Raw genomic sequence first — 25891 nt, 5'->3', positions numbered from 1 at the left:
CCCGAAATTTGATTTTTCTCTAAAATTCTGTTTCCAAAGCCTTTAAAGAGGTAGATAATAGGAGGTAACGGTGAACAGGATGGAAATGCGAGAGATGCTAAAGCAGACTGATGGAGGATAGCTCCTGGCTGTGTGTGTGTGTGTGGAAGCTTGGAGTCATGCTCACCGTGACTGGACAGTATTTGCTTAAAAGCGGCTCTGTTCATATGCTGCTGCAAAACTCGGTTGCTAATATTCAACATTCAACTTTCTTATTGATACTTCACTTGAAGGACTCCACATATGTAGACACACAATACTTTGTTTTTGTTCAATGAAAAGTGGAGCCATTGTGAAAGTGCCTTAACGTGCAATACCACTGACCGCCACCAGTGGCTGGTTTAAAAAACAAACAAACAAAAAAAAAACTCTGGCTCCAGTAGTCTTTATAAAGCATCCACTTCCAGTCAATCCATTTTTTCCACAATTGATTATGTTGTCATTACCTACATTCACTCCATTGGATCAGTGTTTTGGTGGTCTTTCTGACTATAATTTCATAATATTTTTTTAAAGGAGAATTCAAAACTAAATTGTTCAAAACCCCCAGAACTTTCTGTTTGTAAAACCTGTGACTTTTCAGGCTAGCTGACAATAGGTGGAGATTTAAGCCAAACCACACTGCAGCATATCGTGATTTTCTACAGCATGTCATCATTATCCTTTTTAAATGTCTGTTGATTCCTGAAGGGATAATTAGTCTTTAGGTCACACCCCTTCAGAGTCACCAGGGCAGGGCATTTCCACTAGTCTGCCGCTGTGCTTTTCTCGCTCTGCTTCATTCTTAATGTCATATGAGCAGATAATCAGCAGGAAATGCAGCCTCCACTGCAGATTGTGCTGTGTCAATTTTTACAACTGAACAAGAAGCTGTTCTCTGCTTAAAACACAGCTGAGGTTTAATAAGTAATTTACAACCAAACAAAATCACATGGCTTGTTGTGAATCTTTCTCATTCCCAATGACTTCTACAAAAGCGTCGTGTGATGTCAGTAATGCTTCTTTCTTTCAGTCTTCAAATGCCCCTGTAAATGTTCAGCGGTTAGGTTACCGTGGATGAAAAAGTCCATGACAGTTGGCACTTGTTGATCTTCTTTGGTCTTCAAAGCTTTGAGGTGTGTTTGGCCTCATTATCCTGCAGTAGTTTGAATCCTTCTCCGCAGAGTTGCAAAGGGCAGCATGTCTGTGAAGAATGGAGTGCTATTTCTACTTGGTCAGGGTGGAGTCGATTCACTGCAGGTGTCCAATTCCAGAGCAGGCAAAATACCCCCAGACCTTAATACTCTCATCTTCATGTTTCGCTGCGGATTTGATACACTATTTCCTGTTTGTGTCCGTACATTTCCTTTTCTGTTACTGCTAGAAACCTCAAGCTTGGATTCATTAGACTTTTTCCTCTGTCATCCAGTGTGAAGTGTTGATTTGTCCTTGACCCACCCCAAGTGTTCGGCCTTGTTTCCCGTCCTGAGAAGTGGTTTTAGAGAAGCTACTCTTTCTCTGAGACCATTTCCACCACTACTGGACAGCCTTCTTTTGACAGGATGTTTGCATTCCTTATTTAGCAAATCTTGTGTCTTTGATGAAGTTACTTGATGTATTGATCTTCTGATGGTGTACTCACATTTGGTCCTGCCTGATCGTGCTTTGGATGCAACTGATCCATGAAGCATTTTAGATTACCATGCACTTCCCCAGTACAAACCTTCAGTCTGACCATGCGTTGACACTGAAAAATCCCTTCTTTGCTCAGAATAACAATTTGACTTTTGATCCTTTTAAATCTGATACCATGTTTCCCACTATCAGAATACAAATTAGTAAGCAATGTGCTACTGTAAACTTCAGGTACAGTCATATTTATAACAAGTGAACAATGGCTGCAAGTTGATTTACTTAAACAATCGTCTAATTAGTTGATCAAATCCACCTTGATATAATCTGAACTCTGCTTCAATGGAAGGAAAGCCAACCTTTTGTACAAAGGAGTGAACATGGTCAATAGCACTAATTGGCTTGAATTCTATCTGGAGCTCAATCTGAAATACCGCCTTACTTTACGTGTCATAACATCTTGTTTCTAAAACCTCAAACATCCCTGATTTTTTTCATGTTTATATGAAAATATGAGTATACATGTGTATAAACACATCTGTTATTCTTCTTCTGAGCTTTGTTGTTTTTTGTTTCTTCTTCTTCAGTAAGAATAAAGTCTCAGAATTAATTTGGAGTCATTTCAACTGAAATGCATTGACCTTAAAGCCAATTATTCCATTAGGAGATATCATTTAAATGCACAGCTAACAACACATATTGACTTTTATGCGTAACATGTACACAGACCTTCAAAAACGCATGAACACACACAAACAGTTAATGGTCGGTAGAAACTACAGGGGGTCTCTGTGTCCCAGATGCTGTTCAGTGTTTGTGTAATGGGAGGATTAATTTCAGTGAATCTTTATCTGTGAAACTATCCCTCCATCCTTCAGCACAGGTCTTTTTCTTGTGTGTGTGTGTGTGTGTGTGTGTGTGTGTGTGTGTGTGTGTGTGTGTGTGTGTGTGTGTGTGTGTGTGTGTGTGTGTGTGTGTGTGTGTGTGTGTGTGTGTGTGTGTGTGTGTGTGCGCGCGCGTGCGTGATCCAGTGTATGGGATATTGGTCTTGGCAGTATGGAATTTAGTTAATTCCTCCAGCTAGTCTTCTAGCTTGATTAAATAATTGCTGATTTAATGTAAGTCAGTTTGTGTATCAGCGTAAGTGTGTGTGTATGCTTCTGTGTCTGCGTGTATGCATCTGTGTGTTAAAAGCAGGGCTGACTTACTCCTTAAGTGAATTAAATGTAATTTCATTTTGAAAGACTTTGTTTAGAAAGCCCTCTTTTTTAATTTATTTTAGACCTCAGGGCGCCTCAATCTATTTCTTTCTTCTCTTTCTCACTCTTTCTCTCCATCTTTGTCTCTCTATGTTTTGCTACATAACTTCAAGGACTTCAGCACCATTTGAAATGTTTTGCATGTTTACTTTTGCAATGCCAGACTCAATGTGCAAATTGAAAAGATTTCCGAGAAATGCGGAGATGAGAATGAAGTTAAATTTTTTTTAAATGGATGTAAAGTGTTTGGAAACGCAGCAGTTGATGGTGCAGGCCACCAGCCTGCCTCAGCAGATTACTTCAAGTGAAGCCAGAGTCTAAAGATGCCATCGCACATTGGTTGCAGATGCTACATTTGAGGGGTTCAGTATGGCGACGGGTTTTAAACCTCTGGATGCTTATCTATTCAGGCTGGCTCTACCATATAGATCTAAAAGACTGCAGTGTAAACAGTTGCTCTAACATCTGTAAATTTATGGCTTCAGGAGAATCTCTGAGTGGACTCAAAGCCACAGATGAAGTGTTCAGCCACTGTGTGGTTACACCATATGTTTGAAGTTGAATAAACATCAGATTCTGGAAAATGTAGTTATAATTTATTAGCGCGTTTTACGAGCAGTCACAAAAAGCGCACAAAAACAACCCATAACTTCTGTTTAAATTTAAAGAATAGCAATCACTTTAACCCATTTAGTGGAGAATTGGCGAAGCAGCACAAACCCATAAAAGCCTAAAACCAAAATTGAAATTAGACTATTGCAGTTGGTCACGATACATGTAATGATAAACAGTAACATTAAAAGAGCGTATTTTCCCAAACAAACAACGGTCAGGTCGTACAGGCTCACCTTTGCATTAAACGCATGGACAAAAAGGCTTTCCGCTCGAGCTGCTTGTGCATTCAAGCAGAGAGACCGGCCAAACTGATTGTGAAAGTTATTAAACCAATAAATGTTGTTTTATATGCAGCTTTCCCCTGAGTAGATTGTACTCTTAATTTGTGCTGGCTTTTTCATGAGCATCATGAGGCGGATAAAATCTGCAAATATGGTCTACTTCCTCCGTGTTTCTTATGTACAGAGCTTGTTTATGTTGGTCTTTTCCTCAGGAGGTTGAATTATCCGATGAATATGTCTCAGCTATGTTTTTATAGATTCTCAAGAACATTTCACGAGTGTTTTTTTTTATTAGTAAGTTTCAAAGTGGACACCTGTCAGCTCCACAGAGTGGCTGTTTACACTGGTGTTTAATACACTTTCTGCTTAGGAAACTTTAACTTTGTATCCAAAAATCAACTTTTAAGTTTAATGGTTGGCTCAGATTTGGCTCTATTAGGAGGAGCTGGATAAAGGGTTCAATTTCCTGACTTTTGAACATATTGGTGTTTTGAGTGCGTCTCTGTCTTTGTGAGCGTGTGTTTTGTGAAGAGGCTGTTGGTGGTGGTGCTGACTGAATGGTACTACAGCCCACAGATAAATAGATGTCGTTAAGAGCCAGGTATCGGTGATCAATCAGAAAAGCATGCGCTGATTCACAGACATTCTTCAGGTGCACACGAATTCACCTGGTACAAAAACATAACTGAGACGTAGAATACTCACATTATATGATATGCTGCAGTATGTTTACGTGGAGTCATGTGTGTGATTTTTCCACAAATGTTAAGCCAACCAGCTGCTGATTGAAAAGGAAGTTGGAGATCATGAGCCAATTTTGTGTGTGTGTGTGTGTGCACAGGAGGGGGGGGGTTATTTCTGTACCAGTAATTGACACTTGAACTTCTTAGTCTCACACAGACACACACACTGTGCTATCGTTTTAACACAGTGTCAGAGTTTGCAAAACACACACACACACACACACACACACACACACACACACACACACACACACACACACACACACACACACACACACACACACACACACACACACACACACACACACACACACACACACACACACACACGCATGCACACACTTCTTGGATTGTGGCCTCTTGTCCAAATCTTGCTTGCCTTCATAAGCCAGTGGAAGCATATATTTTCAGGTGTGTGTGTGTGTGTGTGTGTGTGTGTGTGTGTGTGTGTGTGTGTGTGTGTGTGTGTGTGTGTGTGTGTGTGTGTGTGTGTGTGTGTGTGTGTGTGTGTGTGTGTGTGTGTGTTGCAATGAGGGGCAGCTGTGGGGCCATATGTGAGTGATTTGGGCGCTCGAAGGGAAACTGAATTCTGATGACAGACGCACTGTTTGGCTTGCAATTCTAGACACACACACACACACACACACACACACACACACACACACACACACACACACACACACACACACACACACACACACACACACACACACACACACACACACACACACACACACACACACACACACACACAGAGACACAGAGGAAGTGTACATCAATCAATCACCTGGCTCTGTCTCTTTACATGTGGTGACCGTATGGTGCTTGCACTACAGACACATAGACACACACTCTGGCTCACACACACTCTGGCTCAGGGTGCCACTGAGAGGATTTGGTCATGTAAGTGTTCTGCTGTCTGATGTCAGATGGATGAAAACACATGTAGCGTAAAGACTCTGGTAATTTTAGCTGCGGTGTTTATTACATGCAGAATTATTGGAAACAGGATGTTTTATTATACACGTATTAAAACTCAGAGAGAGAGTTGGTCCAGAATAAATAAACACATTGTATGGCGTTCCTTTGTATTCTTTGTATTGAATCTTGGAACAATCTAAAAGTTTGATTTTGTAGCCTGATCCAGACACTATGAAGAATGTCATCATAAATATCTGTTTGCAGAAAACAGAAGAGCTATTAACACAAATTTCACTGGCAATCAGATTTGATGCCAAATCGAATAATACTGTCTAGTACAGATGCTGAAAAAGTTCCTGATCTATTGGAGGGAACTACATTATTCGTTCGTTTGCACAACGCAGCAAATCAACTTTGGATTCTTGCCCTAAATATTCCAAATGTTCTTTTCTGTTACATTTAAATGTTGGATAATTTCATAACATCACGATGTAGTATTTGCATTGCGTCGGTGACGCCATATACATCTGTACATTGACGTGTGTTCCCAAAGAAATATAAAGTGGATAATTGTGCTGTGATCCTTGCAGTGCATTCGATTGGAAAAATAAACTGAACAGCGCTGTGCCCACTGGGCTCCTCTGCTTTTAACTGGCTGCACAAAACAGATGCCCAGTAGAAGTGCTGGTAGTGGATCCATCTGTAGCTCTGAGACTACAGAGAAGCCCGATTGAAGTGCAGTGCGCTTTTGTGAAAAGTTTGTCACTTCTAGCATTGGGTGCTCTGAGCCCGAAAGGAAAAAAGAGAATGCTAAGCTCTCAGCACCGTCACGAACATAAAACAAGAAGTCAGCACTGAAAGGAGAAGGTCCCGGTGGATGCAAAGTCCATGGTGGAGGGAAGAGTGGGAAACAGATTGGGATAACAGAGGGGAAACAAGGAGGAACGCAGATACACAGGAGGTGTGGATTTTAGCGAGCCCCACACACACACACACACACACACACACACACACACACACACACACACACACACACACACACACACACACACACACACACACACACACACACACACACACACACACACACACGTACAGTATCGTAACATTCACTTACACAATCATCTCTTGTGTTGTCAGCATTGAGGATCTCTCCTTAGTTGTGATCCATGCACCTATATACTGTGTATAAACAGTTAAAAAGATTAAAACCAAACTTTATTGGAGGAATTAGACAGGATTGGAAAGACTAAGGAGAAGACAAAATGAAAATCGGAAAGAATCACGAGATATAAACTTTAAGAAGTAAAGACGTAAAAGAAATGGTTGAATAGACAGGCGGATAGAGAGAAACAGACAGAGTTGTGGAGGAGAAAGATGAGGTATGCTGTCCGCTCGGGGTCATAAAGGTGGTGAATTGGGCCAGACGCTTAATGGGATGGAGAAACGTTGTGATTGGCTCATTATTGTGATGGAGCACGTTGCCACGACAATTGGCCTTTTCACCCCAACCTCCGTACCCTCACCCTTCCTTGCACACTACTTTTCTGTGCACCACTGCTTTGTGAACTGCAGAGGTGTGTGTATGAGAACAGCACACACTAATACAGCAAAAGTTAAACACTCTCCTGTGAAGTAGCTGCTGCAGTTCAGATAAACACTTAAACACTTTATGCTGCAAGGTGAAACCATAACTCATCTCTTCCCATGTCTTTCAAGTAGTGCTTGACTAAATTACCACAGTATCTCATATCTTTCCTAGAGGAGCCTTTGGTCTGTATTAGAGACACACATATTCAAATATAAAGTGCAAACAACGTATTCAGCTCCACAAGATGATATTATTTTCACTCAGGTATATATGTGGGGTTTTATTAACCTTGTTCTACACACAGAAAATCAGTGTAGAGAAGAACAGTGTTCTCAATGGGATTTCCCATTAGGCATGATAAATAAGAGCCCATCATCTCTCTGCTACTCAGCCAATCTGTACTCTCTCTGTCGCCGACTACCTGTCCATTGTTCTTGAGTGGCATGAAAACTAAAAAGGAAACACAATTAAAGTTACATTTTCTCTTTCTTTTTTCCTTTCCTCTCTTTGACTTGGCATCTTTCCTACTGTTTTTTAAGTGTCATTATTGTTCTATCATTTTACTTTCAGTCTCTAACGGTGTTGGTTGTTCTCTGTCCACAGCGGCGCAGAGGTAGCGGGGTTTTCTGCGCCAACTGTCTCACCACCAAGACATCACTGTGGAGGAAAAACGCTAACGGAGGCTATGTCTGCAACGCGTGTGGTTTATACCAAAAACTGCATTCGGTAAGCCATAAACAAACAGGCACGCAAATAGACATTATGTCTGCACCAGCTCTGCATACCTTGAACAAACTGCACAGAGACCAATAGACTAGACATAGCAGTGATGTTGTTGGTTAATAACATTTTGACAATCCAGGTATGATGAGTCCTTTATTTAAATCTTTTTTCAAACATACCATAACGGAAACAAATCAAATTTAAAAACAAAACAATGAAAAGATGTAGGGAATTAAATTGTGCTCACGTAATACCGACGAGTGAGATGAAACTCGACTGTATCATCGTGCAGAAGTTAATTTGCAGGGCCGAACATATATATTCACTCGTATGAAACCTGCATGTATTCACTGATAAAGCTTGCACTGGCACTATTTCATGGACTTTGCTGTGTTTTAGTGCATCCACATGGTGGCTTTTGACCACTAATTATCATTCCTCCTGTCTGGCCTTTTAGCATACGATGCAAATTAAATGGTGCATACTGCGGTTTAATTCCTTGTATATATTCTGTGAGTCCCGCTGTGGAAAAGTAATATTGTGGAAAAAGTATATTTGATTTGGTGGGTGCTGGGAGTTACAGACCATTTCAGGCAGTCACAGTGAGCCAGTTCCATGGAGTGAGAAATATGATGGAATGAATCAACTTTACCATCTAAGCCTGGGGAAGGTCTGTGGAAATCCCAAATTTAATTAGACTGCATGAATTACAGATGAGATAAAGACCCCGACTGGAATTCGGTTGACTTCAGAATATTGAGCTTACTCACCTCAGATATGTTCTTAAGGTCTTTAAGCCAATTACACACTCCAATATACCTATTTAACTCAAGGGTTTACAAATATTACTGGCATGAAACAAGGCTTCAGAGTTTTAGCGTCATGCCAGATTCATGTTCACATACTTGCTGCTCAGCTTGTAAAACTCCAAAGTATGTGTTTCGGGGGGGATAAATCACCGTGTTAATAAATGCATCAGCGGGCTGACCGTGTTACAACCCAGAGCAGTATGCTGCAATTACCGAATGGAGCTTTGAAGACCTTTTAGAGGATGACAGGCCGTTGAAGTTTACTCCTTCCTGCCCATGCAGATGTCCTTCGTTCAACCCGTTTTACTCATCTGCTGCTCCAATCACATCCCAGTTCCCTCCATTCTTGGCAATCTTCACGACAACCATATTTTATATCCCATAATAAAAGTTTTATACGCTCTACACACATTATTAGAGAGGATAGCAGCTAGTAAAACACTTGAGAGTGAGAGAGGGGAGAGGGAGAGTTATGAATAAAGAGGCGGAAAAAGGTAGACATGGAGAGAGGGAGAGGAAGAGGATGGGAGAAAGACAAATAGAGGGAGAGAAAGAGAAGAAGACAAAGAAAGGGGAAAATATGAAGGCAGAATTAGGATAGAGATAATACAGAGGCAGGGTGTGTATGAAGAGTGAGAGATGAGGGGAGATGGAGAGGGAACATTGTAGAAGACATGGAAAGACAGATCGAGAAGAGAGAGAATTATGAGTGCCAGCAGTAACTCAGCCCAGGTATTCTACCAAACCAACCCTGCAGCCATAAAGGTCCACATTACAGCTGTCTTGTGTATTTGTTTGGTGGTTTGAGTGTCTTACGTACTCAGAATTGGACAAAGATCCTATAAATGAGCATTTCACTTTTTATGTTGATCTCCAATTAATTAGGCTGCATTATACTGTATTAATTAACTGCACGAATAGCCAACTTCTATGAAGTTTTCTTTAAAAAAAAAAGAAAATGGTCGGGTTCCAGAAATCTGCGATCTGTTTCCCGTATGTATGCAACACCATGTAGTCACACCTATTAGGATCAAGACAGGAGTATACATTTGCAAGATAAAGGGGGGAATAGGACACCTAGGGAGGAACAGCAGCCAGGGAAAGGCTTGAGCACATCATGATGAATGTCTTGCCAAAACATCGATTGATGAGTGAGAGGAAGTGTAACATTGTGAATGGAAGTAGTTAGTAGTTAGTAACCTGTGCTGTTTCCGAATTCCATATTTCATTTTAACTTCATATGAATTATTATCAAACTGTTTTACTGGAGCGCTAAAATAATTGGATGCCAATGAAACTGCAACATGTCACTAGTAGTGACACGTTTAGTTAGATTAAGAAGATATTTTAAGATTTTAACGGTATTTCAACACTATAGAAATTCCTCCTCCATTTGCTTTGTGCATTGTGGGACAATGGTGCCCACTGAAAAATCAAAGGTTTTGCTGTATTTATACTGAGTTTACGTTTATTTTGTCATTGTTGCAGCCCTTTTAAATCCTGCTTAGAAATACTGTCGTATGGTCTCTAGTGCTTCCCTTTTATGTTCCCCTTTGTTTCATGTCCCCTTCCTCTTCTGGGCACTATAACTCTTCCCCCCTCCTGATTTATCTCCCCTCCTTTTTACTCCTCTTCAGCTAGAAACACATAATCTGAGCACTATTAGGAAAAAGAAAAATGTCAATGATTTGACTGATATAATTTTGTTCATGAGTGAGCTTTGCCTGTTCAGTGATGTAATTGTGTTTATAGTATTTATAGTTTACAGATGTCGAAAATGTCTTTTAAAATTATCAGCAAGATAGCTCTCTGATTACCAAGAGACTGTTACCACTTTTTTTGTACTGCAGGAAGGCACCTGTCCAAAATGTTTATAGAATACACATTGAATCAGAGTGCGCTCCACACTGAGAATGACATGTCTTTGCCCCTTTCACGCACACAGTGGCGCGCACACACACACACACACACACACACACACACACACACACACACACACACACACACACACACACACACACACACACACACACACACACACACACACACACACACACACACACACACGAGCACACTTTAATTCAAGTACTTTGAGAGACACACATTCATTCTGGGTGATCTTGGATGTTTGTTCAAACACCACTATGTGTGTCAAAAGCCCAACATCATTTAAATACACAGAAACACAGTAGGGCATTTACAAAAGTTACAAACAAATATGTTAGACTACAGATAATTTCAGCCTTGTAGTGTGAATTTAAATAATGTTATCAAAGTTTACTAAAACTTTGAAAAGCTGTCGTCTAAATGCTATTTGAATTTGACTTTGTTTTTAAATTAAAGCAGTATTGGGGTCGCTATTCATAGTGTGGATTTAGTTGTTTAATAATGACAGAATAGCAGCTACCGGAGACACTTCAAAAGACACTTTAAACAGTTTATTTTTCTAGAAAGAAGCCTTTCACTAATTTGTTTGGAAATGTTTTATTTGTCTGGTGTGTTTTTTACATCAACATCAAACAAATGTCCTCACCTTTTGTTAGTTTGTATTGTTACGTTGTTACTGAAAAGTTGTTATTGTTTAGAATCCTGCCTGACTGTTGCTGTTGAATTTCTCAGTTCAAAATCAAGATCAGTTGCTGTTTGTAGTGTTGTTTTTTTTAACCAAATATAATTTATCATAAGATAGAACCATGTACTTTGAGTGGGAGAGACGACTTACTACAGAATAAAAATTGAGCATTGATGGAAAAACTACATTTAGATCAGATGTAAGTGCACCCCCTTGTGGTTAGGGCAAAAAACACAGTCATCAGGAGTCCTGGACCTGTTCTTGTTTTGATCATTTTAGCATGTTACAGTTAATTATACGTCGGCCAAATCAAAATGAACTAAGAAATGTTTACTTTAATCTATCATGGAAGGTTATTGAAGGAAACGCGAGGGGAACTAAAGCCAGTTGCTACCGTTTTAGATCTTCAGATGACTAAATTGCAGCTTGAGTGTGTTATTTTCAATTTGACACCCAAATACAAGACTTCATCTTTAAGCAGTCACCTTGAAGATAATAATCCCTGGGTAGACTGATCACTCACAGCAGAGAGAGGTATCTTTTTTTCATTCACAGTTGATTGAACCATTGGCATTCAAACTGGTTACTTAACTAGTTAAACCACTTATGCAGGAATTTTATTATAGGCACGTAACCTTACCCGCAACATGAATCCTTCAAAAGGGTGGTGACATGATATAGCATGAAAAGGAATTACCAGGACATCTTTCACTGTTCTTCTCTGTTTCCTTTCTCTTCTAGACACCCAGACCTCTAAACATCATCAAGCAGAACAACGGTGAACAAATCATCCGACGGCGAACCCGAAAACGCCTCAACCCTGATTCGCTGTCGTCTGAAAACCCCGCCCCCAAGCAGCAACGAATCACCAGCGAGGAGCGCATGAATGGGGAGGAGTCAGACAGAAGCTGTGCATCAGTGAAAAACCAGCAGCCTTCCCCTCGCTCTCGCTCGCCCCGATCCACTCAGGCCTTCTTAGCCAATCAAACATTGGAGATCCACAGACGCATGCCTCCTCTCCTCCTTCCTTCACATCCCCCGCCCTCAATGGTAGCAGAGGGCAACGGGGGCATCGCTGAGGGGGTGTTAACATCAAAAGTAGAGGGCGGGAAAGGAGGAGGGGGTTCAGAAAGAGGCAGTCCAATCGAAAAGTACATGCGACCATCCAAACCATCAAGTTATTCACCTCCTGGTTCACCCATTGAGAAATATCAGTATCCACTTTTCTCCTTACCTCTACCATTAACTCTGTCTCCTGATTTGACCCCTGAGTCAGATTGGCTCCGATTCTGGACCAAGTATAAGATGGCAGCCGCCTCTGGGGTTCCTGGTAGCATCAGTAATCTAAGCAGCCCTGGTAGCCTCGGAAATAACGCTCATTATCTTGGTGCGATGGTGACTCCGGTGCAGCATCATCAGCAAAGCTACACGGTGCCTTACTGCGCCTCTCCCTACTCTCCTCTTCCACCTCCTCCAGCTCCAACTCACTATCCTCCTCCTCCTCTTCATACCCAAACCTCCTCATCATCATCATTAGAAAATGAGGCTCCCTTGGATCTCGCAATAAGACAAAGAGATACAAGTGCTGTAAATGCACATATGTCAACAAACGGTGCAGAAAGGAGGAGGCTGGAGTCGCCTTTAAGTGAGAGGTTGAGAGGAAGCTGGAAAGGAGAGAAAGAGGAGGAGGAGAGGACAGATGAAGGAGGGACCCCGGGGGAGGAGATGGGGAAGGAAGTAAAAGATAACTTAACAAAATGTCAGTCAAGTGTCCTGTCAAATCGCAAAATGGTCGAAGTGGCCACGCAGGATGACCTGACCAATCGCTGCATCCACTGTGGGATCTACTTCCTAGATGAGGTCATGTACGCCCTACACATGAGTTGCCACGGCGACAAGGGACCATACCAATGCAGTTTTTGCCTCCACGTGTGTGTAGATCGGTATGACTTCACCACACACATACAGAGGGGCTTACACAGGTACACAGACAAAACGTCACAACAGAGGGGTCACGTGCAAGACGGCAAAATTCAGAGCGTCACGGCAACGTCAGAGCACGAGTGTCAAGATGTGACGACGGAGGAGATGAAGGAGGAGATGAAGGAGGAGATGAAGGAGGAGAAAGGAGGGGACGATCTTGAAGAGAACATGGGTGAAAGTGATGATGTAATAGAAGCGTGTCATGATGACCAAGCAAAAGAGAATATAGGCAGTGATGCCACTGACAATGAAACGGAGGCTGAAAAGGAGGCAACGAACCAGGAAGTAGGAGGCAAAATGGTGTCAGATACCAGCGATGACATCGCAGAAACGACTGAGGTCATGAGTGCCGCTGAGTCGAAAGAGTCAGACGAGAACACAGATGGAAATTAAATGATGTCTTTGACTCACACAAACCTTTAAAACGCATTGCGTGTTGTTGGATGAATAAGTCGTATGCCTTCATGTTCCTGGGGGCCAGCTGAAGTCAAAATGGGCCTCTCCCGGGCACTAAATGGAACACATCCTGATGCTGGAAGCGCTCCTCTGTCAAATGGTCAAAAATCATTGTAGGATCCGGCCGAGCTGCAGCAGGGACAGTTTGGATAAATAGCCTGAACCTTCTCTTGAGTGACAGTCACTTGACAGCTCCGTGGCAAGAATTCAACAACAGAGTACAGCCATGCAGCTGAAATCACCTTTAATAAACAGCCACTCCGCGTGCTTTCCACATAAGAGGAGCTGGACTGAAAGTTGGACTGATTTTTACGAGGATGAGTTTGATGAGCTCAGCACTTGCATAGCCACCATACAGCAAAGCAAAAAAAAAAAAAAAAAAAAAAAAAAAAGAAGCTAGAAGCAAAAACAATTCAACTGAACTGACGTGTCTGATGTATCATTCAGACTCTTTTATTTTGGTACAACCAGATCTGATCTGGTTAGAACTGCTTTGTTCTTGCCCAGAGCATGTTTTTGACCTTTTTTTTTTTTTTTCTCTGAGCAAGAAGTGGATCAAAAAACCAAAACCTATTTTGACTATTTGAAACCAGTTTGGGCCGGGTTGCAGTTTAGTTGGTGTTACCGTTGGTACAAGATGATCACTTGGTTTTACTCCCTCATGCCATGTTGTTTCTGAAACCGATCAAGCTCTTGGATCAATGCAAAATCAACATTGTGGCATGGTTGCCCAGAACGGTAGACTGGTTGGGTTTGATATGACTGTTTGAAGCTGCTGAAGGCCAGTTTCATCTGAAAACACCGGTGTAACTCCGGACCGAAGTGTTCTCTTCATCCATTTGGATTAAACCAAGTGACTTTATTTTCTACCTTCCTCCGTGCCATGATACTAGCTATGTGCCTGGCTGCCTGCCTAATAGAACAACCATCTATTAACCTGCTTAACATTTATATTAATAATAATAATGGTAATAATAATAATGATGAAAATGTTATCGTACAAAAATGCAATTTGCTATACTTTCCTATAAGATATGTTATTTTGTAAAGGCAAATCATGCTTTTTGCAGGAAATGGTACTATAAAAATTAGTCTATTTGAGGTTTTTTTCATTTGTTTTCGAGCTGTTTGTTGTTTTTGTCCTTAATGAGACTTGTTACATCGATAAAAGCCGTCTAACAGAAAATGGTACAGCGAGAGAGGGGGGTTGTGTGCATGTGTGCTTTTGTGTAATTGCATTTATGTGTGTAAGGATCAAAGGGTGTGTCCGTCCCCAAATGATGATGTAAAACATAATGAAGGCTCGCGCTCAGTTTCTCAGTCCTCAGGGGTCACACGTGTTGCACACCAACCCACCTGTTTCATAGCATGTGACACATCATTTTTACATGTTAAGTGGTCTAATGGTTTTAGCATGTTACATATTTTTCTTTTAAGTTCTCTTATATATGTTCTTATTGTGTTATTAATGTGTTGATAGATCAACATGGTCTTAGTATGTAACTTTTTGTTTTGTTTTCCTGTACGTCTACGTATTGTTAGGTTACCCAGTTTTATAGATACACTTAGGAACTTAGGGAGTAAAACCCTAAATTTTATCAAAAGGATCAATTGTTTGGGTTAACTGTATAAACTTTTGCTCTGTATTACAGAGATCCATGCCTACAGTGTTTTATCTCATATTGCTGAGAGTTTGGTAGGTTACCTCTATGTAGCATGTTAGCATCTTATAAAATCTGCAGAGTACGTTGCCTTTTCTATGGATGGTTATATGTCTGACCTAAGTCATGCTGAAAAAAAACAAACATGAACTGACATTGTAAAGTTACATTTTACAATTCAGTGAAGTAAAACTATCATGTTGCTTTCACCTCCAACTAACCCATCACACACATTTGCCTTTCATTACTGCTTTCCAATCAGCATTTAAACACCCGCGCCCATCTGCTCTTCAGAACAGTTTCCATAACTGAGTCGTTCTGTACACCAAATTTTTACAATTTTCATCATTGAGAAATCTTGACAGTCTTTTAAAATGGAACAACACAGTGGCCATATTGTCGGTCTATAATGACGGAATGAATTATTCAGCCTTGCTGCCTTAGTTGCGAGAAAACAAAAACTAAAAAGAAAAGAAAACACAGAGACTCTTATAAAGGAAATAATAAAAGGCGGAATGAAAATGAAAGATAGGAGGAACAAGCTAACGATTGAGAAACACATATTTTTCTATGCTTATCCAAAAGACATGAATGAAAAATATTCCGTCTAGTGCCTGGTAACTTGTACCTTTTCTTTTCTTTTTTTTTCCCAGCAGGTATGTCTGTGTAAAAATGTTATGTAAGCTATGAGTCATGTCAGGCAGGAGTTGGGATAACAGACTGCTATATTGATTCTCCTGCGCCGAGTTGTCTCAAAGTCATTGATTACGACACTCTGCTTCAACCTAACTGTCCGCTTGGTCAAACTTTTCATTTTCAGCCCTCGAGAAAGACCCATGTGCTTTTTTTGGTTGCTATGCTAACTGTCAATCACTAGTTAAATACCTTTCAGTTTTTGCGTGTATGTACACTACTTTGTAGAGACGTCAAGCCACATGCCTCAGTTACTTGTGTGAAAGTCGTGAAGATATTCGGTATATTTAAAGATGAAAAGTATTGACATATAATCATGCCACCAGAGTTCCCATATCATAACTAAAGGTCATGCTGATTTTTGCACATTATTCCAAGATTGTTAAACAGATGTGTAGTCTAAATGAACTATTTTCAATGTCGTTTACCAAGCAAGATCACATACAAACAAACTCTTAATAATTCCTTCTGTGAGAATAACTGAACTGAATTAATATTGGGGCTTTTAATGTTGAATTTGATGTAGTGTGCATTTGCATTTTGCCAACAGTTCATTGACATTTCCTTAGTTCTTTTCACCAAAAAGAGATATCGTCAGTTTCAATAAGCCTTCATATCACTGATTGGAATTACAAGTCAAATGCTGATGTGAACCTTTTTTCTCCCACTAAAGGTTATTCTAAGGTTTTACAGAGAAGATTATTAATAATGTCTTTTTGAGGAGGCTAAAATCTCTTGAAATCGTATTCTCTCCTGAAACTAAAAAAACAGTGAGACTGTAGAGGATCAAATTAAAGATATTCTCCACTCTGTTCAAAACTCTGCAAAGAGAAAGAGCTGAACTTTTGACCACAGTAATCAGGAGAGCTGATTCCAGGTTAATACTTCTAGGATTTACCTTGAAGCCTTCGTTTACATATGACGACCTTGTATAGTAATTCATAATATGTATTGAAGCAAAGGATTTTAGTTTGCCCCCAGAGTATTGTATTTTTGTTTTAATATTGCATTTTACATGATGCCTTAACTCTTTCAACAGCCAAAAACACCTGTCTAACAGGCTCTGCACACGATCTGAATACATCACATATGTACAATGTTGTTGGAAGTCTGTTTGGAAATATTTGCTCAACTCCTTACACTAACCATATTACACATGTCAAGTGAAGGCATCCAAACTCCATTAGTCACGTGGTTTAAAGGTTCTTGTATTCAGAAATGTACCCTTCATTTGGTCGACTGGTCCCATCATATAAGTACTGATAGAGCCAATTCGCAAAAACTTAAAAAAAAAAAAAAAAAAAAAATCTGATATGTCAGTTTTTATTCAAAAAGCTTGTTTGAGTTGCTTTTATTGTAGGAAATATTTTGTGCTAATGTGCTACGTTTCGAGAATGAAATTTTGGGGTACCTCAGAAGGGGCTGCTGGTAAAACTGTTTACACTTGTATATGTAGCAAAAGAAAAAAGGACAGGAGTGACCCACCGCTCTCTTAAAAGACAGAACAAAGGGATGGATGGAGGATACCTGCAGAGATAGATGGACAGGTGCCTTTGAAGAATATATGGAGAGAAGGTGGATGAATAAAGGGAGCATGGGATCAAATTATGCTTACAGTGGCTGATGAAAAGGGGCTTGGCCATTGTGTCCGTTCATCTCTTTTCTTCTGTTGCGTTTGTCTCTTTACCTCCCGCCAACATCACTTCTATCCTTTTTTTTTAATCTGTATTTTTGATGGAACATTCGCTACACCTCTCCATCTCTTCTTTGTTTGTGTGTCCGCCTGCTACAACCATCCTCTGCCACTCATCTCTGCTGTATTTCTCCACTTCCCTCCCTCCCTCCCGTCTTATGATATATGTATGAAGGGGGTTTCAGTATTGGTAGACAGATGGAGGAGGTTTTAAATGGGAGTTGCGTAGGTGGTAGTAGTATCATGTTGCCTCCAAAAAAGCTGAGGTAAATTCAGCTGCCCCAGAGCTGAGAGGCTGACCTTTCTGCTTATTTTGTCTTTGTTTGAATTTCTCTACTTCAATGGGCCTATGGTTAGTTTAGAGAAATTGTTACCAGCAAGAAAGTCTTTAATTCTTTGTGGAAGTGGTGTTGGGTAAAGGTCTTTTTCATGGGCTTTCTAGGAAACAGTTTGAGGAAGACAGATGAACTAGTTTTGCCTTTTCTTTTGTTATATCTGGGCGTACATGTCATCTTGATGAACCACAAGGATTTCTCAGTCGGCTGGAAACAAATACAAATTCTCTTTCAATGTTATGTTTCAATAGCTTTTGAAGGAAAATTCTTTCCCGATACTTACTGAGCTGAAAGTAAAAAAAAAAGAACAGCCTTGATGATGGAAACTTTGCTCACTCTTCATATTGTAAGTGCTCTGCAGAACCCTATCCTATCTGAGTGTCTTCTTTTCTTCAGCTTACTACTGTACAGGATACTGTACTAAAACAAAGAGTTATTCATGTTGATAGGAATCTTGGGAGATAGAAAGTTATGGTGAGAATTTATGTTCTGCAGGACACACGTGACACATGGCCTTGTTTCACTTCGATAATGACTGTATGTTTTCAGTTTGATGGCATTTCAAATCATCGTTTACATTGGGAGGCCTTAACAAGTGTTTTCATTTTGTGTCTTTGTCAGAATGTGTTATAGAAAATGATGCTGTTGCTTGCACTCCATTTATTATGTTCTTATTGCCAAGGAAGGGACAAACACACACACACACACACACACACACACACACACACACACACACACACACACACACACACACACACACACACATTCATTGGTACGGATTGAATGTACATTTTGGGGTGTACAGTGTTAACCATGGCCAGTTTATTGTTAGGCCAGACACACACACACACACACACACACACACACACACACACACACACACACACACACACACACACACACACACACACACACACACACACACACACGCATGCATGCACACACATGGCAAGTATGTACATTTAATCAATATATTTTAGTAGAATTTTGTCTCTATTCAGTTGAATGGCTTTTATAGAAAAAAAAATGGGATTTGTTTTAGGTTATGTTCTCTCATGTCGTATTTTATTCTGCTACCTTTCTGTATGTTATTGTTTTTAGGTTTTATTTCATGCAAAATGATATTTCAGCAACATATTTTGACAGCCAAGAAAAGTTTGTTACACAGCTAAACTTGAAGAATAATGTTGATGATGATGATGATAATAATTAATAAAAGTAATAACAAACAACATGGATAATGTGTGTTTCATTCAAAAGTGTTTTATTTAACATTGAGTCAAGATGAGCATACAGAATTGTGGCTTTGCTACAGATGTCATGAATCTAAATACAGTATAAACTGGAGTTTTGAGAGCCCAATGGCACAAGTGTGGGGAGGCTGTGGAATAATGAACTGCAATTTTTACACATAAAGCTTTAATACTGACTCATGAGTTTTTCTGTTTTAGAAAAGGTTAAAGTAAAACCTTCAAACTTACCTCCTATGATCCTGTTTAAATGTAGCCAGGAGCACCACAATATTCATGTTTATTTCTATTGTGAACTATTCTTCACGGCCATCTGCCCGTTTAAATTCTTTCACAAACCTATTTTTCTTTCAAGCATCAGAATTTTTTTATTAGGGTATTTACACTTTTTAAACAACTTTATGTAGAAATAAATCACAGTTCTAGACATGTTCCCAAAACATGATTCCCTACAATTTTATTGATGCATAATCTCAAATCCACAGAAGATAACTTAAAAATTTTTTTAACTCCAAATGTGAGCTTTCCTCTCGAGGGTCTGCCAAGTAAGAATGTCAGCTTTTCAATCAATTCTTTAACTTCATTGACCCTCCTTTCCTTTAGCTTTACTCTCAGGTCAGAGCTAGGATATTTAGCTGCACAACTGTCAAATGTCAATATTAGAGAATAATGATTTGTATCTTCTGAGGTATAATGAAAACAGCATCTTTTAATTTTGTTACAGTTTCAAGAGCTCAATAACTGAACAGTTATTTCAGGGGATAGACCTAAGATAAGGATTGGCAACATAACCAGAGGCTCATTTTTACCAACACACAGCACGCAGATATAATTTGTGAGCCGATTTTAATTTTCTTTAATTTCCTCCTGTGGGTCGGGAACTTTGACAAACTTAATCAGTGCAGCAGCACAATCTGTCAGGAGACAAAGGCTTCTAATGTTTGGTCTATATTATATTTAGCAATATCAATTTATCTTTGTGTTTATGATATGAACATTGATCAGAGATGATTAACTCTACCTTTAAGCCTGCAGTGAAATTATGTAGCAGTGGGGGTGCCATTTAAATGTGTGTGTGTGTGTGTGTGTGTGTGTGTGTGTGTGTGTGTGTGTGTGTGTGTGTGTGTGTGTGTGTGTGTGTGTGTGTGTGTGTGTGTGTGTGTGTGTGTGTGTGTGTGTGTGTGTGTGTGTGTGTGTGTGTGTGATGAGAATCTACAAGTGTGAGATGATTGGCCACAGAAAGTGGGTGTCAGACCGGAATACTAATCACCCTGGTGTCTACTGGAGAGGTCAACACAGACACACGCAGCGGCACATAATTATGAACCTGTTCAAGGGAAAAGGATATAAAAGGAATGTAAAAACAACATGTAGCAATTCACGGGCATGTTTACCTGACATGGAATGGGACAAATACATCAGATGGAAGATGTACATCTGCACCCATGGATTTTTTTTTTTTTCTTCTGTTTTTCTGTCAGGCTTGTGTAACTTCTCTGTATGCACCGTCTTTCTCTGCCGTCTGTCTGTCAGCCTGCCTCTCTCCCTGTTTAAACATCTCACAAACATCATTTTTGTTTATTGTAATTCATGTTTATGTATGAGTTACCTATACCGTTGACAGAAGGTTAGGCTGTGTGTGTGCCTGTGTTAGAGAGCAACAGAGCAGTGTGTGTGTGTGTGTGTGTGTGTGTGTGTGTGTGTGTGTGTGTGTGTGTGTGTGTGTGTGTGTGTGTGTGTGTGTGTGTGTGTGTGTGCGTGTTGGCGTGCAGGTGCGCAGGTGCTTATGTATAATGTAGTATTGTTATTGTAGATGTCATGTTTTCCTTTAGGGTTGATTGAGATGTTACCTGACATTCTACGACAGTTTGGATTTCATATTGTGACAAACAAAAAGACGATGGATGGATGGATGGATGGATGGATGGATAGATAGACAGACAGACAGACAGATAGACAGACAGAACTCTGCATCGTCTCAGTATGTTGGCTGTATATCATCAGCTTCACAGGTCCACTCTCGGGGGATTTGCTGTGTAATCATCTTTTCTTGTATTTCCTCTTTACTATTGTATTTGCTCTAGTATCTGCTCACCCTTTTCTCTTCTCTTCTCTTCTCTTCTCTTCTCTTCTCTTCTCTTCTCTTCTCTTCTCTTCTCTTCTCTTCTCTTCTCTTCTCTTCTCTTCTCTTCTCTTCTCTTCTCTTCTCTTCTCTTCTCTTCTCTTCTCTTCTCTTTATTTCCCCCTTGCCTAAGTCCTTTTTGATGGACTTGTAATGACCGATCGAAGCTATCCACAATATTTCTGCCATTTGGGAAACTTTTTGCCATGTGGGACAGGGGCCCCCAAAAGGCAACCGACATTCCGGTCACCAAACAAGAACATATAACTGTCATCTGATGCATTGATATTCAGTCCCATAGATGACAATCCATATTGATTATAGTCCAGTATAAGTAGGTCCAATGGGAAGGGTCTACACAATGTACAGCTTTTTAGATGTTTTGAATTTTCTTAGATGATGGCTAAAATGAGCTGAAAGTTTGACCGAACGTCCAATCTCGGACCCTGGATTTAGCGCATAAAGCGCTGACTCAATAGACCCTTTAGGCAGCCTCTGTTGTGGGATAATTGTCAATTTCAAATCAATACCTGGAATGGGTTTTGCTTTTGTCAATTTGAGTGGTAGAACATTTTCCAAAGGGTACACTGACAGTTTGGAAAACCTGGGTTGACCATTCAAAGCATTTCTAAATGTTACATAAAATATTAGGGAATGACTAAAATATGGCATTTGGAAAACCTTTTAATGGGGTCACTTGGTTTCCCATTTGACAATTTAAGTGGCAGAAAAGTTCTTAAATATAAAGTGTAAATTTATTGCTGGCTTTGGTCTTTTAATGAAAGATATAAATATTACTGAACATATCATTTTTAGGAAAATCATTGTAAGGATATTGTCTATATTAATGTTAGCTGTTGACAAAGGAAGGAAATGGGGGGGGACCTTAAAAATATTTTTTTTAAAAATATATAAATATTATTCCATTTCACACAAAAGACACATCTAGGATCTATCTTTTATTTGCCTTCTTCTCTTCTCTTCAAAACACAGCATCCGGGCTAAACAGACAAAAGGTTTCCTCCATTTTCTTTGATATCAGACACCCAAGAGTACAACTTATCAGGGTAATTAATGCACACATGTACATTGGTTGCATGTGCATCCATACACACAGCATGCAAGTACACAAAGTTTAGCTGCAGAAGTAGACCAGTGGGGAAATGCATATACTCATATATATATATACACACACACACACACTTAACTGCACACACAATCCCCCTACACATTGTTTGATAAACACACATCTTTTCCTTGCCCCGTCCTTCATAGTGCTCTGGAGTTCATCAATAATAATTCCCCTAATAATATCTACTCGCAATAACAATGATAATGGCATGCGACTGTGTGTGTGTGTGTGTGTGTGTGTGTGTGTGTGTGTGTGTGTGTGTGTGTGTGTGTGTGTGTGTGTGTGTGTGTGTGTGTGTGTGTGTGTGTGTGTGTGTGTGTGTGTGTGTGTGTGCGCGCTCAAAAGACTATTTCTATTTCTGCGAAAACTCTGATAAGCTTTTGCTCATTTTCCTCACCTGCAACCCACCACTCCTCCATGGTATAACCTTCCCCCCAACTTTTCTAATAAAAGACATTTTAATTTTCTCCCAAAAACATGAGAGGACATCAGGACAAGCAGTTGGAACACCTCACAATCAAATCTTTTCTCTCCATATCGGGTTGATTTTCTTTTCAGTCTGTCTGTACTTGTTGGTATCTTTATTCTTGTTGGATTCACTTTTCCCACCTGAGTTTTATTCTGATTATATTTTCAGAGTTTCTGCTTATGATTCTGCATGGTATATTAAACTTTAATATGATTCTTAATGTGTATGGGAGTATTTATCTGTGTTGTGTGTGTGTGTGTGTGTTTGTTTTGTTTTGTTTTGTATTTTTATCAAAGAAAGGCTCAGTGTGTGCCGGGTGCGTGTATGTGCAGTTTAAACATTAATAACATTTCTTTCTTTTCAGATATCAACAGAAACAGAATTAAACAGGAGGGAGACACAACTAATCTGTGCCAAACATGTTCTTGTGTACAGTACCCCCAAGTGCAATTGTTATAATCATTATTCATTTAATTCTATAGTTTATTTGTTAGTGTTTTGCATTTTAGGGCGATGTGTTTGCTATGATGACTGTGTTTTCCTCAAAAACTTTGCACCTACTTTTTAGAGTCATAGTGTGCATTGCCCTCATTGCAAACAGAGCTCTGATGCACACTCATGCAGTATCGATGCTTATGTTCCTCTTTGCTTTATTGTCTCCCACAGTCTCTGTCTTTTCAATCATCGGTCTGCTTAATGTGCAATGTGTCCCAAACAATTGAAACCTGATTAAATTTTGGAGACTAATGTATCTAACTGCTGCATGCTGGCATCCTCCAAATTGACTTGATTGTTTTAAACAGTTTCACAAATACAGGTCAAAACAGGATACATCGTGCGGTGGTGACAACGTGTTTACTATTGCTTTTCGTAGATTTCCGTCAGTCATCATCTTGCACCCTTACAGGGCAGAATCAGTTTTCAGACTCAGAGTTGAAGGTTAAGTCACATGGACGATTTTATTTCAAAAAAATAGCATTATAAAAAATTTCAGGCACAACCTTGTTTTATTTAAGTGAAGGAAAAAATGCACCCATTGATTTTTGGCATTTAACTATATTTAGATTTTTTTTTTTTACTGCAATTTTAATGTTATGCCATCTACAATGTCACCCATCATAATCGAAAGTTTGAGAGGAACACGTTTTCCCCTGTTTGTGTGTCTCGCAGTGGTCTAATTAAGAGGGTGAAAAAACATTTCTTCTAAGAGCACCAGCGAAGCATGTGTTTACTCCACAATGCTGTGAGACCACCAAATCTGTAATGACCGATTTATTGGTTTATTTGATCCTCTATTCATGCTTATCAGACTTCTATCTGCACTGACAGAAGAATTTGCTGGTTTGAAAATCAGAGCCGACGGCAATTTCACTTCATGATTCACTAACTTTCTCGATGGGGATCCTAATAGCATGTATACATCTTAACTTAGCTTTAGGCTATTGACATTCCACAACAACAAACACTAATGCATGCAGGACTTTAAACATATTCAAGTTTAGTAAGGGAGGTAATATGGAGAACTACTTGAAGATTTACTTATTGATAACTAATGATTTGTTTTCATTAATATATTGCCTTCTGGGTTAACATTGCCTGGGGAAACTCCAAAAAGAGAAATATTGCTTATGAATGAAGTGTGTGAAGGGGTCAGTCAGCCCGGGGCCATGGGCCATCCCTAAGCACCGCCAATCCTGTTCTGAAACAGACGTTTGAGTAAAAACCCACTCATGCAGACGATTCCAGTATGTTGTTTAATAAACAGTACACTTGGCAAGAGCTCCCCCAAAGGAAATACTCCTGAAAGGAGTTATCTCTTCTCAGTGAGGAGAATTTATCAATCTTTGCTGTATGCAAAGAATCAAATTTTGACAAGAAAACAGTACCAAAAACCCATTTTAAGCTTAAAAATCATCATCATTTGAACCAGGATAATTGCATTACATTATCTCAGATCAATGGTTGTGACCTCTAGAAATGAAGATAGCTCTACTTGCAATGCCTCATCACCGGTTCAATATATGTGCCAAAAGATTGAGAGTAGTTCATCCTGAATGTAATTTTCTCTTGACACAATGTTTTAGTTGAATAATTTTGACAGCCCCAAAGAGGCAAAAATTATTGAATGATTCACAAGCAAAAAGCAAAGATGAGAAAAGGTGTGCGAAAACATCAGGATTTGGTTTTTAGGCTGTCTTATCCTGTAAAGTGTCTCATTTTTGGCTTACCTTGGGTGATTTATTATTTTGTCCACACCATGCAAGTTCTTTAATATGCGGTGGGACACAGATCCTCCTTGAATCCCTCAGTCAAAAGTGATGCATTCAAAAATGAAAAGAAATGCAGGAAATAGCTGAAGGGTGAATAGTCTAGTCTACGGACTCTCATGGAGAAAGTGAAATTTGGATGCTAGTGCCTTAACTTTACCAACTATTAATTGTATTCTGATGATCTCATTGTTTGTTTTCAGTTGTAGCACATCCTCAGCAGAGAGCAGTGATGATGAGTGGTTTAAATTAATAATGAAATGAATGAAAAATAAATACAATGAAAAACAAATGTAATTGAATCTGTATTTTGGAATATAGAAGCCAAAACCAGACACTTGGGAACAAAATGTGGCAATGACAATTACATTTAATTGAATTTAAAGTTGTGTTCTTTCTGTGATTGAAAAAGTTCCAATCCTTTCTACTCCTCTAGCTCAGAACTAGAACTAGTATATCAGCATATCAGGTAAATATCAATTATAATATTGTTAACATTGATATATAGTGATGGGCCACTGACAATCGCCCTTTGAGATTAAATCCCCAGACACTGTTGGATGTGTTACCAACTTCAATCGGTCCCAGTGGCCTCAAATAAAATATTTTTTTTCCTTTTTTAACTTCAATTGTTCCCTTGGTCACATGAAAAATCTAAATTGTTCT

General features: G+C 39.6%; 1 protein-coding gene across 3 annotated transcripts in view; it reads left to right on the top strand.

Annotated features, from left to right (window-relative positions):
* Positions 1-19217, top strand: part of trps1 (trichorhinophalangeal syndrome I) — a 117644-nt gene extending 98427 nt beyond the window's left edge. For all 3 annotated transcript variants that reach the window (XM_069698121.1, XM_069698137.1, XM_069698128.1), the window contains exons 10-11: positions 7664-7786; positions 11906-19217. In XM_069698121.1, coding sequence (XP_069554222.1) covers positions 7664-7786; positions 11906-13540 — 1758 coding nt within the window. In that variant the 3' untranslated portion in view covers positions 13541-19217. The remainder of the gene's footprint in view (positions 1-7663; positions 7787-11905) is intronic.
* The last annotated feature ends 6674 nt before the right edge of the window (positions 19218-25891 follow it).

Source organism: Brachyistius frenatus, unplaced genomic scaffold (assembly GCF_029030835.1).
Source record: "Brachyistius frenatus isolate BFR_SWC_R1_liver_20210118 unplaced genomic scaffold, ASM2903083v1 Contig_2, whole genome shotgun sequence".
Classification (NCBI taxonomy): Eukaryota; Metazoa; Chordata; class Actinopteri; family Embiotocidae; genus Brachyistius; species Brachyistius frenatus.
The sequence above is the reverse complement of the archived record's forward strand: the minus strand, read 5'-3'. Positions and strand labels throughout refer to the sequence as shown.